General features: G+C 39.7%; 1 protein-coding gene across 1 annotated transcript; it reads right to left on the bottom strand.

Moving 5' to 3' along the window:
• Positions 1-369: 369 nt before the first annotated feature.
• LOC137503284 (uncharacterized) lies at positions 370-12,297 on the bottom strand. The gene is made up of 4 exons (XM_068230828.1): positions 12,270-12,297; positions 11,770-11,943; positions 11,170-11,416; positions 370-463 (listed from the first exon to the last, which is right to left on the bottom strand). Exons 1-4 carry the CDS (start codon positions 12,295-12,297, stop codon positions 370-372), a joined length of 543 nt encoding a protein of 180 aa, XP_068086929.1.
• Between the last annotated feature and the right edge of the window lie 2,122 nt (positions 12,298-14,419).

Raw genomic sequence — 14,419 nt, 5'->3', positions numbered from 1 at the left:
GAGTGACTTGGTTAGACTGGGCATACCCTCAAACAGTATTTTACACTGACTCTTTAAATCGTCCTCATGACACCAGATCTGAACAATCTTCTCAATCAAGCCAATTTTCGTCGTTATATTTGTTTTTCCGATTTTACTTTGCTATCGCCCAAGGATTTTCGACGGGGTTCATGTCTGGACTTTTTCTAGGCTTTATGGCAGGGATCTTGCATAGAAACAGTCACTTTGGCCAAACAACTCTTGCACCTGAGCTACCAAACGGATTCTTAATACTGTACTGTTCACGTCTCATAGTTCCTTCTACAATATATAATCGTCCACACACGTTCCAAGAGAACACACTCCAAACCATCCCTGATGTTGTATGCTTCACTCAATCTGGATGGAATGCTTCTCTTTTTCATCTGGCATATTGAGTTGTCTCTTCTTCGATAAGAAATACCGATTCTTCACTAATGCAAACCTGAGATAAATAAAACAAATAAGCCTAACACTAAATGCAATAAGCTGTAAAGTTTAAAAAAAATCATACATTTACTGGACTGTACGGTTACATCACTTAGATTGGGTTAAAAATGGAATACAGTAATTACAGTAATGGTCATGGACTTGCCTGTTTCCATTCATCAGATGACCAACTCTGGAGAGTCTTGGCTGACTGGAACCTCTTTACAGCCATAGCAGGAGTAGTCTTCGCTTTTCCTTGAGGTCGTCTGGCTCTCATTCTAGCATTAAACAGCTCTCGTCTCACAGTTCTGGCTGGTACCAATGAGCCATACTCTTCTAATTTCTTACGCAAATCGGCACTAGTAACCTTGCAATTGTTTATTGACAAATTAATAAGTTTTGTTTACTCCTTGGGGTGATTTCCTTCTTTAGCCCACAGTTTCCGACACGTTGTTGACATTTTGTCTTCCCCTTATCTTCACATTTTAAAATTCTACTTACAGATTTCTGTGATATTTGCAATCTAGAATCTTTCACTTGCTGTGAATAGCGCTTCTCAACAAGCAGCTCTCTGACAATGCCTTTCTTGGCGAGAGGTCCTTTCGTCTCCCCATAACCTCAAAATTTGACATTTCACTAGAACTACTCGTGAATAGTATCAATAATGCGTGTAACTTACAGAATGCACAGACGTAATAATAGGTCACATTATTTACTTCTATACAGCAACAATATGCAGATATAGACAACGAACAACAGAACATGTTCACTATCAAAAATGACACAAAACCATAGGAATAATGAAATTACATTGTGGTTCTAACTGTAGCCACAATATGGGAGAATACAGTAGTGTAGACAGGGATATTCCAAGTGGTAAGCATCAAACAAGTTCAAGGATTAGGCTATAAAGGTTGATAATTTACATAAAGATAAAAATATACGTTTTACCATTAGGATTTGGCCACGTCTCAGAGCATTAGAGTAGGTGAAGCTTTATTTGATCCTGTAACAATTATTGGATTGGCTCCCACAGGGCAGTATTATGAGACCTTTATTTTTTATATATATAAACGACTAGCAAATATACCCGTGTTTCGCCACGGTACTCTGCATTTTATACGGATATCGAATTAAATTACAGCATTGTGAATTCCACAGACGTTGTTTCCAATTTAAGTGCAATTTGCGTAATTGCGATGTTAACGGAAAGCCCACTTGTCCACTGCAATTCACAAAGAAGTTGGTAATTTTCATTTAACGGAAGGCCCCATTGCCTAGTGCGCGGCCAAAGTCGATTTTGAGAGGTTTCATTACAATGGCAGACCCCATTTCCTACTTTCAGATAGATCACTGTTAAGGAACTTTTATTATATTTGCAAGGACCTTCCCTAATGCCAGTCAAAATTGAGTTGTGTTCTTATCATTATAGTGGCAGACGCATTTTCTAATGCCAGTCAGCTTATTGCCAGTCACACCGAGTTGGTGAGTTTCTATTATAATTGCAGGCCACTATGCCTAAGTTCAGTCACATTTTAGATGGGTATATTTGTTTATAACGGGACACACCCTTGCCTACTGACGAACAGAATCGGATAAAGAGTTATGAAAAAATTGCACGCTCCCCTGTCTTCTGCTAGTCGAATCGAGAAGGGAACTGTTCAGTACAAGGGTGCACAGGTGTTGGAGGACGACCCCATTCTTACTGCCTGTCAATGTCGGTGTGAGGAGGACTGATTACAATAACAGACGCTATCGATTTGCAATGGCAGACACACCCTATCTAGATGGCCACAAATCGACATCAATGAATGAATATAGATCGTCATACGTAAGTATATGGATGTCACCTACATTTACAGGATAACTGCTGCTAAACTGTGCATCATATCGAAAAACGGATTGTACGATAAGACGCCTCTGGCGACATTTAGCGATCTAAATAGCTGGTCTTATGATATGTTCAAGTATCTCCTCTGTTTAAAGGTAAGATTGGTTTAGAAAAGTTGAATAGGATGAAATTTGTGTAAGCTTTTCACATATTGAATTACTTTTTCAGATACTTATGTGACAGCTTAAAACATAGAATTTGGCACACATATAGTTAATCGGTGGGCTAATATTCGTGTACAATTTGATGATCCTATCTTTCCCATAAGTGATTCAAACCATCAATCGCAAGGTGCAAAATTCAGGTATAATCAAGAAATAGACCTCAATATAACGTATAAGGGAGAGATATACGACAAAAAGTCATAGGACCAAAGGTGTAGAACACTCAAAATCGAACGAAGATTGTGCCATCCGTTTCGTGATACGACTTAACGTTCAGCCAACAAATACCTCAAAAGGAATGTATGCACAGACATTAAAATTGCCTCCATATTTCGATATCCTTGGGGGTAAAAAGTGAAAAATTTGAAAATCTTGGAATTTTCCGTTAGTTAGGGACTAAGAGCTATAATTTATCCAATTTTCAATTTTCTACCTCGTCCGGCAGGTTGTGCCGCCGTCTTGATTTCGGGGGGACGGGGGGAAAAAATGAGGAAATTCCTGAACATTTCTAAGCCCATGAAACATACAGGTTGTCGCTTTGGATAAATTATACGACTGCATTCTTATGCTGAGCATAAAATTTGAAATTTTTTGAATTTTTGATTTTTCTAAGGATGCTGGGTTCATCAGGTTCTCCCGTACCAAGTTTCGAATTTCCTAGATTTCTAGAAGTGCCTCAATAATTCACGCCTATTTTCATTTTTAAATATTTATATATACATCGCTTCAGACCGATTTGCTTTTATATATATGGATGACGGGTAGCAATGAGCACGTTTGAAAGTGCAGACCTCGACTTCAAGATTCATAACTTCTAAACGGGGCATGATATTACCAAACGGTTTGCGCCAACAGACGCCACCTTTATCGCTCTACATGTTTATTTCTAAACCATTTCTTCGTACCTCCCCTATTTAGGGGGTAAATTGAGTTGAGAAATTTGAATAGGGTGAAATTTGGGTACATTTTTAACGCTTTACATTACTTTTTGCATTTTTATATATCAGTCACGAGTGAGACATCGGGAAGTGTGGACATGTGAGTGAGCTGAGGTGCGCAATATGGGAATAACGCTACAGCAATACAGGCTAAGAATAGGAAGATGGCATGGTGCAAGGCGGTGTTTGAAGGAAGGTGGAGCTGAGAGAGGAAGAGAAATCAGTGGTTATAAAGGACTGTTGGAGATTATATTGTGTGCTATGGTTATTGCGACGCTGCTGGTGGTAGGAGGTAAAGAAAAGAACCCGGGTCCAAACCTGGGACCGTTCGGTTGGGAGGAGCTTGAAGAGATCGAGAGAGTGGTGAAGGAAGCGAGGAAAGGTGAAGAAATAAAGGAAATGATGCAGGAATACCAGGCAACCCAAATGAGGGAGATGAAGGACTTAAAAATGTTTATGAAAGAAGAAATTGGAGGTGTAAATGAGAAGTTAGCGGAGATAGAAGATGAGGTAGGGAGCTTGAAAAAGAAGGTGGTGGTACTGGAAGAGGAATTAAGAGCAATGAAGAGAGAAGTGAGGTTAGCGAGGAAAGAATCAGCAAGGAAAAATGTGTTTGTGTATGGTGTACCTGAGGAAGGAAGAGAATCAAAAGTGGAGTTAGTATTGAAAGTGGTGGACATAGTTTCGAACAAAATGAAGATCAACTTCTCTGAAGTTGATATAGACGATATGTATAGAGTGGGAAGGAACAAGGGACATAGGTCGGTGAAGTTAAGATTAATATCAACTCTGATGGCAGATATAATTCTGAGGAATGCTGGAAATTTGAAAGGATCGAACATTTATTTAAAGGCTGAGATAGAGAAAGGAGACAGGATGCGGTTGGATGTCTGTAAGCGGCATATGTAGCGTGCTAAAGCGTAGGGATTGCGAGTCAAGATAGTGGGGAGGTGTCTGGTAACTTCAGGCAGAAATTGGTCGCGATCTTGGACACAGGAGGAACTGCTGAGGATGGAAAAATGTGAGGAGGAAATGAGTTGCAGAAATCGAGAGCAGGGCGACATCAGTACGGAGAAGAAAGAGAGTAGACGGGACTGCGGTGTCAGTGGGCAGTTAGCGGAGACAGCAGAGTCCTTGGTGAGTCAGAACAACCCAGGAAGGAGTGAATCAACAAGTAGGACACTAGACCGAAGTGAAGTGGATATAGGTAATGAAGAGGTGATGGGAAGGGAAAGGAGTCAGGGTAGTGACTCAACCACCCCGAATAAGAGAAATGCAGAAAGAAACCTTGAGAGAAAGCAGGCGTTGAATAAGGCGAGATCGTTAAGTTTAAAATATATATGGGGGTGGGAAGAAAGGCTCTGGCACGGAAAAGGGGAAGGATGCAGGGGGAGAAGAAAGAGAGGTAAGGGGAGAGGGATGGGGTGGAGCCAAAAGGAAGAATCACGAGAAGTAAGGGGAGAAGTGGTGAAATGCAGAAGTATAGGGAGGGAGGAGGAGGAAATAAATAACTAGATATTGTGACAGGGGTGCTGAATATTGAGGAGTTGATGGGGAAGTTAGGGAACAAGGAAATTGTGGATTTAGTGAAAGATTTTGAGATTATTGCTGTAGTAGAGACGTGGTTAGGGAAGGGGGTTGAAATTACATGGTACAGTTATAGAGTAGTTAACGTGTTAAGGAAAAAATAGGGAAGAGGGGCCGAGACCCAGGGGGCATTGTAGTTTTAATAAGAAATGAGATAGCTGAAATGGTGGAGATGTTACAGACTAGGGTAGAAGGGGTAGTGTGGTTGAGAGTAAAAATGGGGAAGGGGGCAGCGGAAGCAATTTGTCTGGCACTGCTTTATAACCATCCGAGCGATTCAGTTTATGCAAATAAACATTTTCTCGACGAACTGATTGATGAAATAAACACAATTAAAGGGATGTATGTAGAAGATGGGATGCTTCTATTGGGGGATTGGAATGCGAGAGTGAGCAATAGGGTACCGGTGTACGGGAACGAAGTAAAAGTAGACGGGGAACTGCAAAGAAAGAGTAAGGATAATGGTGTAAATAGTTATGGAGAAAGGTTATTGGAGTTACGTGCTATAGAACATTTATTTATTTTTAATGGGTGGATGAAGGGGGATAGTGTGGGAGATTTGACGTATATTACAACAGATGGAGGGAGTGTAGTTGATATAGGAATAAACTCAGAGATAGCGTTAAGGAGAATAATTTTTGAGGTGTTAGAATGTGGGTTAACGGAACATATGCCTATCAAAATAAAATTGAGAACTTTGGTTGCTGATGAGAAGGGAAAGATGGTGGAAGGTAGGGAGAGATATAGGAATGGAGGATGGAAGTATGTATGGGATGATAATACTAAAGAGAAACTGAGACGGCATTTGAAAGAGGAGGGAGATATATTAAGGGTAGGAATTGAAAGGGCGGCAGAAGGGAATGGTATGGATAACGTGCTAAAATAAATAGAATACCCTGTATGGAGGGTGGGGAAGAAATTGAGGAGAAGAGTAGAGGGAAAAAATAAAAAAATGAATGGATTGTTTGTTGAAGACTGCAGGAAAAAACGTGAGGTTGTAATGAGAGCCCTAGCGAAAATTAGGAAGGAAGGTGTGCAAGAGAAAAGGAAGGAATATTGTAAATTTAGAAGGGAATATAAGGAGGTAAAATGAGAAGAAAAGAGGATGGAAGGAGGCGGATGCAGAAAAAATAAATATATATTGTAGAGAGAAGAAATTTGAGAGGATTTGGGAGTCAATAAACAAGATCATAAGAACGAAACCGGTGGGGGAGGGGTATAAAATAGGAGAAAACGAGTGGGTTAGGCATTTTAAAAGGCTTTTAGAAGGGGAGGGGAAATTGGGTAGAGAAATAGACAAGTCACATATAGGAAGGGAATTGGAAGCAGTCATTACAATATTGGATGGGGAGATAACAAGGCAAGAGGTAATTACAGTATTAAAAAATGCTAGACCCCAGGCTGCAGGAGGTGTGATTAGTATTTCCAATAGTGTACGGAAGGAGGTTGGGGCAAATGAACCGATGTTGAGAGGGATTGTGTAATTCTTTAATAGGTTGCTGGCAACGGGGAAATTTCCTAGAGAATGGAGGAAGGGGGTATTATGCCCTATTTATAAAAATAAAGAAGCTAGTAGTGATCCTAACAACTATATAGGAATTACACTCCTAGACTCGTTGTCGAAGGTGTACACAGGGGTTTTGGCGAATAGGATAACAAATTGGGCGGAGCAGTACGGTAGGATGTCTGAGTTCCAAAGTGGATTTAGGAAAGGAAGGAATACAGTCGATAATGTTTGGATTCTGGACACTTTGATTACAAAGTATGTGCGGATTGCAGGGCGTAAATTATATATAGCAGCGATCGACTTAGAAAAAGCCTTCGATACGGTCAGTAGTGAGGCGCTATTTTTGAGATTAAGGGAGGATGGAATGTCGAAGAAAATGAGGGTGGCAATAGAAACAATTTATGAGGAAGTGTTTGTGATGATTAAATTGCAGGATGGAAGGTTGAGTAAGTGTTTTGAATCGGAAAGCGGGGTGAGGCAGGGGTGTAAGCTATCCCCGATATTATTTATGTTATTTATAAATAATATTTTAGAGGGTCATGGTGGAGACGCATGGCAATGCCCTTGCATGGGGAAAATGGAGGTTCCAAGGTTGGTGTTCGCGCATGACCTATTGATTTTGGCTTTGACGGTAAGTGGGTTGCAAAAAGGGTTGGACAAGGTAGTTGAGTATACTAGGAAATGGTCTCTCAGAGTAAATGTAAGAAATACTGAGATAATTGTGTGTAGGAAAAGGGGTGGGAGAAAGAATAAGGCAGTCTGGAGGCTAGATCAGGAAGAAATTAGACCATGGGGAAAAATTGAGTACCTAGGTGTAATAATTAGTCAGAATGCTTCTTGGAAAAATCAGTGTAAGAGGGCAAAATTTAAAGGAAGAGGAGCGCTTGCGTCAGTGGGGGTATTAGAAAAGAAATTTCGAGATGTTAAATACAAAATTCACAAAACGGTGTTTAAATCACTGGTAATGGGCAAAATGCTATTTGGGGTTGAAGTATGGGGAATGGAGGAGGGCAGGGGTGAACTAAACCAGGTGGTGGCGAAATTTAGTAAGATCATGATGGACCTCCCGAACTGTACAGCCAATGCTGGTGCCAGCTTAGTCTGTAAAGAATCGATAGAGGTTGAAATAGCTAACAGGGTGTTCAAGTACTGTATTAGATTGGAGGAAGTGAAGGGTGGGGCATTAGTACAAGAAACGTTTAGTTTTCAGAAAGATATGACGAATGAAGGTTACTGGGTGAATAAGTGCAAAAAATGGTTACAAAACATTGAATTGGGGGTATATGGAGAGGTCTGGGGGGTGGTAGGAATAAATGGGTATGGGAAAGGATAAAGGGAAGACCAAAGATATTGGAAGACAGAGCTTAGTAAGGGAATGTAGAGAGAGAATCTCTTTATCAGTATTAAATAAATTGGTGGAAGTAATAAACACGAAAACGGAGTTTGATGGTAGAAGGGATAAGAGAGGTTTGTATTGGTGGGTATCGGGTGTTCCGAAGAATAGGGGATGGGTAGATAGTGAGAATAGGGATAGTTGTGTGTTATGTGGAAAGAAGTGGGAGGACCTGCATATTTTTAATCAATGCCGAGCTTTGGCGGAGATAAAGATCAATCTACTAAGTAAGAAGGAGCTAGATATGGTAGGGGAAAGCTATAAGATGCCATCTTGGTTGGGAAAGGAACGAATATAGTGAAATTATTAAATGTGGCCAGAGCTATATTTATAAAGAAATTGAGGGAGTAACAGGGGTTTTGCAGATAATGTGGTGCTTGCCAATTGAGGAAGGGGAAAGGCATTCTGCTCAGAGGAATGGATATCCGCCCTGAGCAGATGCGGGAAGGGTATCATGGTAACCATGATATCAAAAGAGGGGGCTGTAGTGTTACGGGAAAGGGGGAGAGCACCTTGCCCTGTGGAAAGGTGATCCGCCTGGGGCAAGTTGTTGGGAAGTAGATAGAGAAGTAGTAGGATGGGAGGAGGTGATAGATTAATGACTTGAGGAATATGAGAGTAGATGTGTTTATGAGAAGAGTTGGTAACAAGGGAAAGCCTGAGAAAATTAGCTAAGAGTTGAGAAGAGGGAAGGTTGAGTAGGCTTGATGGTAGTGTAAATTGAAGGAGCTGGTATATAGTTTAAGTTTATCATGGATAGTTGAAATGAAGCTTAGGTGGAAGCAAAAATATATACATATATAGATATATATGTATAGTGAGATGGCTGAGTGAACTAATGGACATGGAATGGAGCACTGTCTGTCTGTGTGTAAATGAGGAGTGGAAAAAAATGGATTGTTTAAATGTATTTGTGTGAGGAGGGAGTATAAAGAAGGTGTATGTAATAGAATTGAGATGGATTAAGTGGAACTGTAGTTAAGGAGAAAATGTTGGCAGTATGGAAATTATGAAAGTAGGTCATATGAAAAAAGTTAAATTGTGTAGATGCCTTGATGAAAGGTGTAAAATTGAGGGATTCTTGATGTTTATGTACTAAGTTTAAAAGGATGGAATAAATGGGTAAGTCTAACAGTTTGGTGTAAATGTGGTCCTGTAGATTGAGAAGACAGAGTGAACTAATGGACTTTGAATGGAAACTGTTTGTGTGTAAGTGAGATGTAAAAAAAGAGTTAAATTGTTTTAAGTGCGATGATGAGGGATGTAAAATGGTTGTTAATTGATGTTTAAGTCTTAATCTTAACCCTTTCACTACCAGAACATGAAAAAATTGTAGGAAAATTCAAAGTTTTACATAAAGTGAATAAAACAGGCCAAAGACGGCAAAAATACCAAAAAATTAGATTTTATCGATTTCGAAAGTGAAAATCCAGATTGTACATGATGATGTACAAATGTAGTCAAAGGAGTCAATTCAACCAAAATTAAGATTGTACTTGTTTCCTGCAGTGTTCAAAATTAAGGCTTGGAAATAAATACAGTATGCTATTAATTTTCACAAAATTATATATTTACCACATTACAAGTTAAATTTAGCTCAATTCAGTAAAAAGTGAATGCCCCATTGATTCATAATCCAACATAAGAAATTACAACTAAGGAACATTCGAGTCATAAAACACTACAAAGTATTTACAGCGTATGCACGATGCGGAAACTGAGTGAAACACACAAAACTGTTCACTTTGTGTGGAAATCAACAAAACAATTACGGTCTTTGTTCAAGCAAAGATGGACGTCACATTTAGCACAGAGGAAGTGAGACCTACACATGCAACCGATGGCTTTACACCTTCCTGCTTCTTTTTTACCAGAATGTATTGGAAGATGATCTATGGTATCGTGTCGAACTCGAGTTGAGGGCCGACTTTCAGACACTTTTCTCTTTGGTGCTGCTGGTACAGGCATATTATCACCATCCAAACTTGGCCATCCTCTCTTTCTTCCAGGGAAGGTCTTGCCTTGTTGCACCAAGGAGTTGGCTATGGCTAGTCTAAAATGGAGTAAATCCAAGCAGTCTTTCATTGGGACTTTGAGTGTGTCTGCATCTCTTCTGTACTCCAACCAGCTATTACAAATTGCCAAGTCAATAGCGTGAAATATCATTTGAAGCGTCCACTTCCGAGATCGAATGAATATTCTGTACAAACCAATAAGGAAATCTAAGAGGTCGACTCCACCCATCGAAGCATTATACAATTTCACAACTTCAGGTCTCCTTACTTGAAAGTACTTCTTCTCAGATTTGTCCCATCGCCTCACTTCGTCACTGACTCCTATCCCAACAAAGTTTGAAGCTAGTGTCACTGCTCTATTGTCGAACCACCTAACCAGAACAACGTCTTTGTCTTTACTGGCGACCTCTTCCTGGAAACCGCGTTCTTTCTTCTTCAACTCTTTTTCAGGTAAAAATGGCGGATTTGAGAAGCGGTTTACCCGTGCGGTGCCTGCAGCCAAAATTCCCTTTTGTTTCAGGACTTGGAGTAGGTGGTATGAATTGAAAAAGTTGTCAAAATACAAATGGGAATGTGGAGTGTGAATGCGTTCGCTTAGTTGTATTACAACTCCTGGCCCCAAGCCGAAATTATTTTGCAGTCCTTGATTCAATTCTGTGGTTTTTCCTTGGTATATCAAAAAATTGTATACCAATCCACTTTCCCCACACAAAAGAAATAACTTGATACCCCAAGGGTTTGGCTTTCCACGCATATATTGCTTTGCAGAAAAGTGTCCTTTGAAAGGAACCATCTGTTCGTCAACGCACAGCCTTTTCTCCAGAACAAGTTCATTGCATCGTTTTAGAACAGCATCATAAATTGGTCTCACTTTATAGAACTTGTCCTTGTTTTCAGGATTACGTTCAAGATTGTTTACAACATGCAAGTTTGTGCGCAGGCTGTAAAATCTATTTCTTGTCATAGAAGACTGGAAAAGGGACATACCAAAACTTTTATCCCAATAGAGACTTATCCGGGGAAATCCAAGTGAACCCATGTGTATATGAAGTCCTATCAACACATCAATTTCTCGATTATTAGTGGGCTTGAAATTCTTATCTCCTTTTTGAAGGGCATATATATTTGTTTTTTTCTGCTATTTCTCCTGAAATTGTTTCAGTGATAGGCCTATATCTTCTGAAATATTCTACAGGTTCCATTACTACAATGCAATCCATATCAAACTGTTCCCAATCGTCAGGAAGCGGATCAATAGTACTATGACGCCATCTGATGTATTTCTTTGCTGTTACAATGGACTGCGTTTCAAATTCAGATTGTGTAACGGTGGAATTTGTATTCCCGACACTTTCATGGGTTCTTGACAGCTGGTCATCTCCTCCAGTATGTAGTTGTTCTCCATCCATACCTGCCACCATATGGTCTACGGACGAAGTATCCGACTCGTCATCTTCCGCTTGCAACTCGTCCACTGCAACAATAAAATATCATTGATAATACACAAACAAAGCAGATACAATAATATCACTATTCTTATTTTACTTTCTTGGCTGTTATATTTAGGAACATTTACAAATTCCCGCTTATGTCATTCAATTCAGGAACGAGGTAGTTCCAGTTCACCCAACGGCAAGCCAGAAGATAGTTTTCTGTGGTTTCCCATTTTCAGTTCAGACAAATGCTAGGGTTGGTCCTCAACTACAGGTCACAGCTGATTACGTGTTATTCATAGCGCTTATAATTACACCATAATTACACATAACACCTTCTCACAAAAATTACCATTTGTTACGATAAAACGAAAAAATGAATGAATGAACTCACCTGGAATATGTGCAATTGAATTGTGAATGCCTGCTATATCTTCCTCTCCGTCTCCATCATCCGACAAATCAGACAAATCGGATAATTCACCACTCACCAATTTATCAAGTAGATGCATAGCTGATTTCTCTATATGTATACCAACACGTTCCGAAGCTGATCGCCATGATGGACCTAATAAACATATATCACATGCGTAAGTAAACAATAATGGATAAACTCATATATTTTCAACAATAAATGTCAATAATGGTAGCTAATTATAAAAATAAACATCACGAAGGAGCACTGAACATAGCTCTAATAATTGCACCCATTGAGTACAAATGTACACGAAAATGTACATTGAAGTTTGACTGTTGGTATACAATCTAGGTTCGGATATTAATCTCAAAAATTGGTGCTCTAATATGAAACATCTATTCTATTTTCAAATTACATTGGGAATTTGTAAATTTAAGATATTTAAATAGGTAATTTTGAATAAACTTGGCACTAACCTGGTTTGGAAGGATCTCTGTCTGCCATGTTGAAAACAACTGACTGTATACATCAGCGCTGTCGATTGCCAAGGTTGCCAACCTGACAATAGTGAAGACGGAAGTGCATTCTTGCAGATAACAGAAGTCAAAATATCTAATACTTCATATTCACTAATAAAATAGCTGTAGAAATTGATGTACATGATCATGTACACCAGTAGTGAGAGGGTTAATAAGGTGAGATGTAGTGGACGAGAATAGTGCGAGAGAGGAGAAGGTGACGTATCAAGGGAAGAGGGAGGGGTTGGGCCTTGACCCACCCCAAAGAAGTTAGGCTTGAGCATGTCTGCACGGAAACAAAAAGGAGAGGGAAGATAAAAAGCTGACAACGAACAGAGTAGGTGTGACGTACATAGCAGAAGTGTGTGGCAGGCCATGTGTTGGGTCTGGTTTCCGCCAAGCTGGCTTGTCACACATGGTAGGGAGGGAATACATTGTCAGTAAGTGTAGGTGAGATATGAGATCAGTTCTCACGTGGCGAGGCTGGTGGCTGCGATCAACGTGTTGGTGGCCATGTATTCCATACCAGGGCTGACGCAGCGACCAGTCTACTAAAAATTTTTTTTAGTTGGTAGGTGGGAGTAGGTGAATAGGGTAGTTTGCAGTCCGGTGCTATCTGCACGTATGCTAGCTATCCGCATACGTATGGGAGGACACTGATTAGATGTAGAGGTAGATAATTTAGTTAAGTACTTTTAGGAGAGATGTAGTGCCTAATGTTCGTTTGCTCTGTGTTCCGCCCTGTCTTTATTACCTGTAAGCCGATGGTGTACACTAGGGTGGGTAATAGAGATGTGAATGTATGTATGTATGTATGTATGTATGTATGTATGTATGCATAATTATATATAAGCTAGGGTCATGAAATTTGGTCCACATATGGCCTCAGATCGTTCCAATGTGCGCACCTAACTTGATGATCATATCATTCATATAAGTGTGTCAGACAATGAAATATACTTGTAAAAATCACCATATTTATGAACAATCCAGAAATAAGGCCAAATCTAACGTATAAGGGTGAGAGATACGACATAACGTCATAGGACCAAAGTTATAGATCACTCCAAATTGAACTGAGATTGTGGCATCCGTTTTGTGATACAACTTACTGTTTAGCCAACAAATACCTCAAAAGGAATGTCTGCACAGTCATTAAAATTGCCTCCATATTCCGATATCTTGTGGGGGGTAAAAACTGAAAAATTTGAACATCTTGGAATTTTTCCGTAGGTTAAAGACTGAAAGCTATAATGTATCCAATTTTCAATTTTCTACCTCTTCTGGCAGGTTGTGCCGCCATGTTGCTTTGGGGTACGGGGGATAAAAATTAGGAAATTCCTGAAAATTTTTAAGACCACGAAACCTGTAGGTTGTCGCTTTGGATAAATTATACGACGGCGTTCTTATGTTGAGCCCAAAATCTGAGGCCTCCAGCGTGTCCCCTTCAGGGAATTTTGAGATTTTTCGATTTGTCTAGGGATCCCGGGGTCATCAGCTTCTCCCTACCAAGTTTCAAATATTTGAGATTTCTGGAAGTGCCTCATTAATTCACGCCTATTTTCATTTTTAAATATTTATACATGCATCGCTTCATACCGACTTGCTTTTATATATATATAGATGAGGGATAAGCATGAGCACGTTGAAAAGTGCAGACCTCGACTTCAAGATTCATAACTCCTAAACGGTGCATGATATTACCAAACGGTTTGCGACAGCAGACGCGTCTTTTATTGCTCTCCATGATTGCTTCTAAAACATTTCCTCGTATCTCCCATATTTAGCGGATAAATTGAATTGTGGTATTTGAATAGGGTGAAATTTGGGTACATTTATAACGCTTTACATTACTTTTTGCATACTTATGTATAGACCCTAAGCTAGAATCATGAAATTTGGTCCATATATGGCCCTTGATCGTGCCAATGTGCGCAACTAACTTGATGATCGTATCATTCCTATAAGTGTGTCAAACAATGTAATATACTTGTAAAAAGCACCAAATTTACGAACAATCCAGAAATACGGCCAAATCTAACCAAAAAGGGAGAGAGATACGGCAAAAATTTATGGGACCAAAGTTGTAGATCACTCCAAAAACAGCC

This window comes from Anabrus simplex, chromosome X (assembly GCF_040414725.1).
Source record: "Anabrus simplex isolate iqAnaSimp1 chromosome X, ASM4041472v1, whole genome shotgun sequence".
Taxonomy (NCBI): domain Eukaryota; kingdom Metazoa; phylum Arthropoda; class Insecta; order Orthoptera; family Tettigoniidae; genus Anabrus; species Anabrus simplex.
This window is presented reverse-complemented; position numbering and strand designations above follow the sequence as displayed.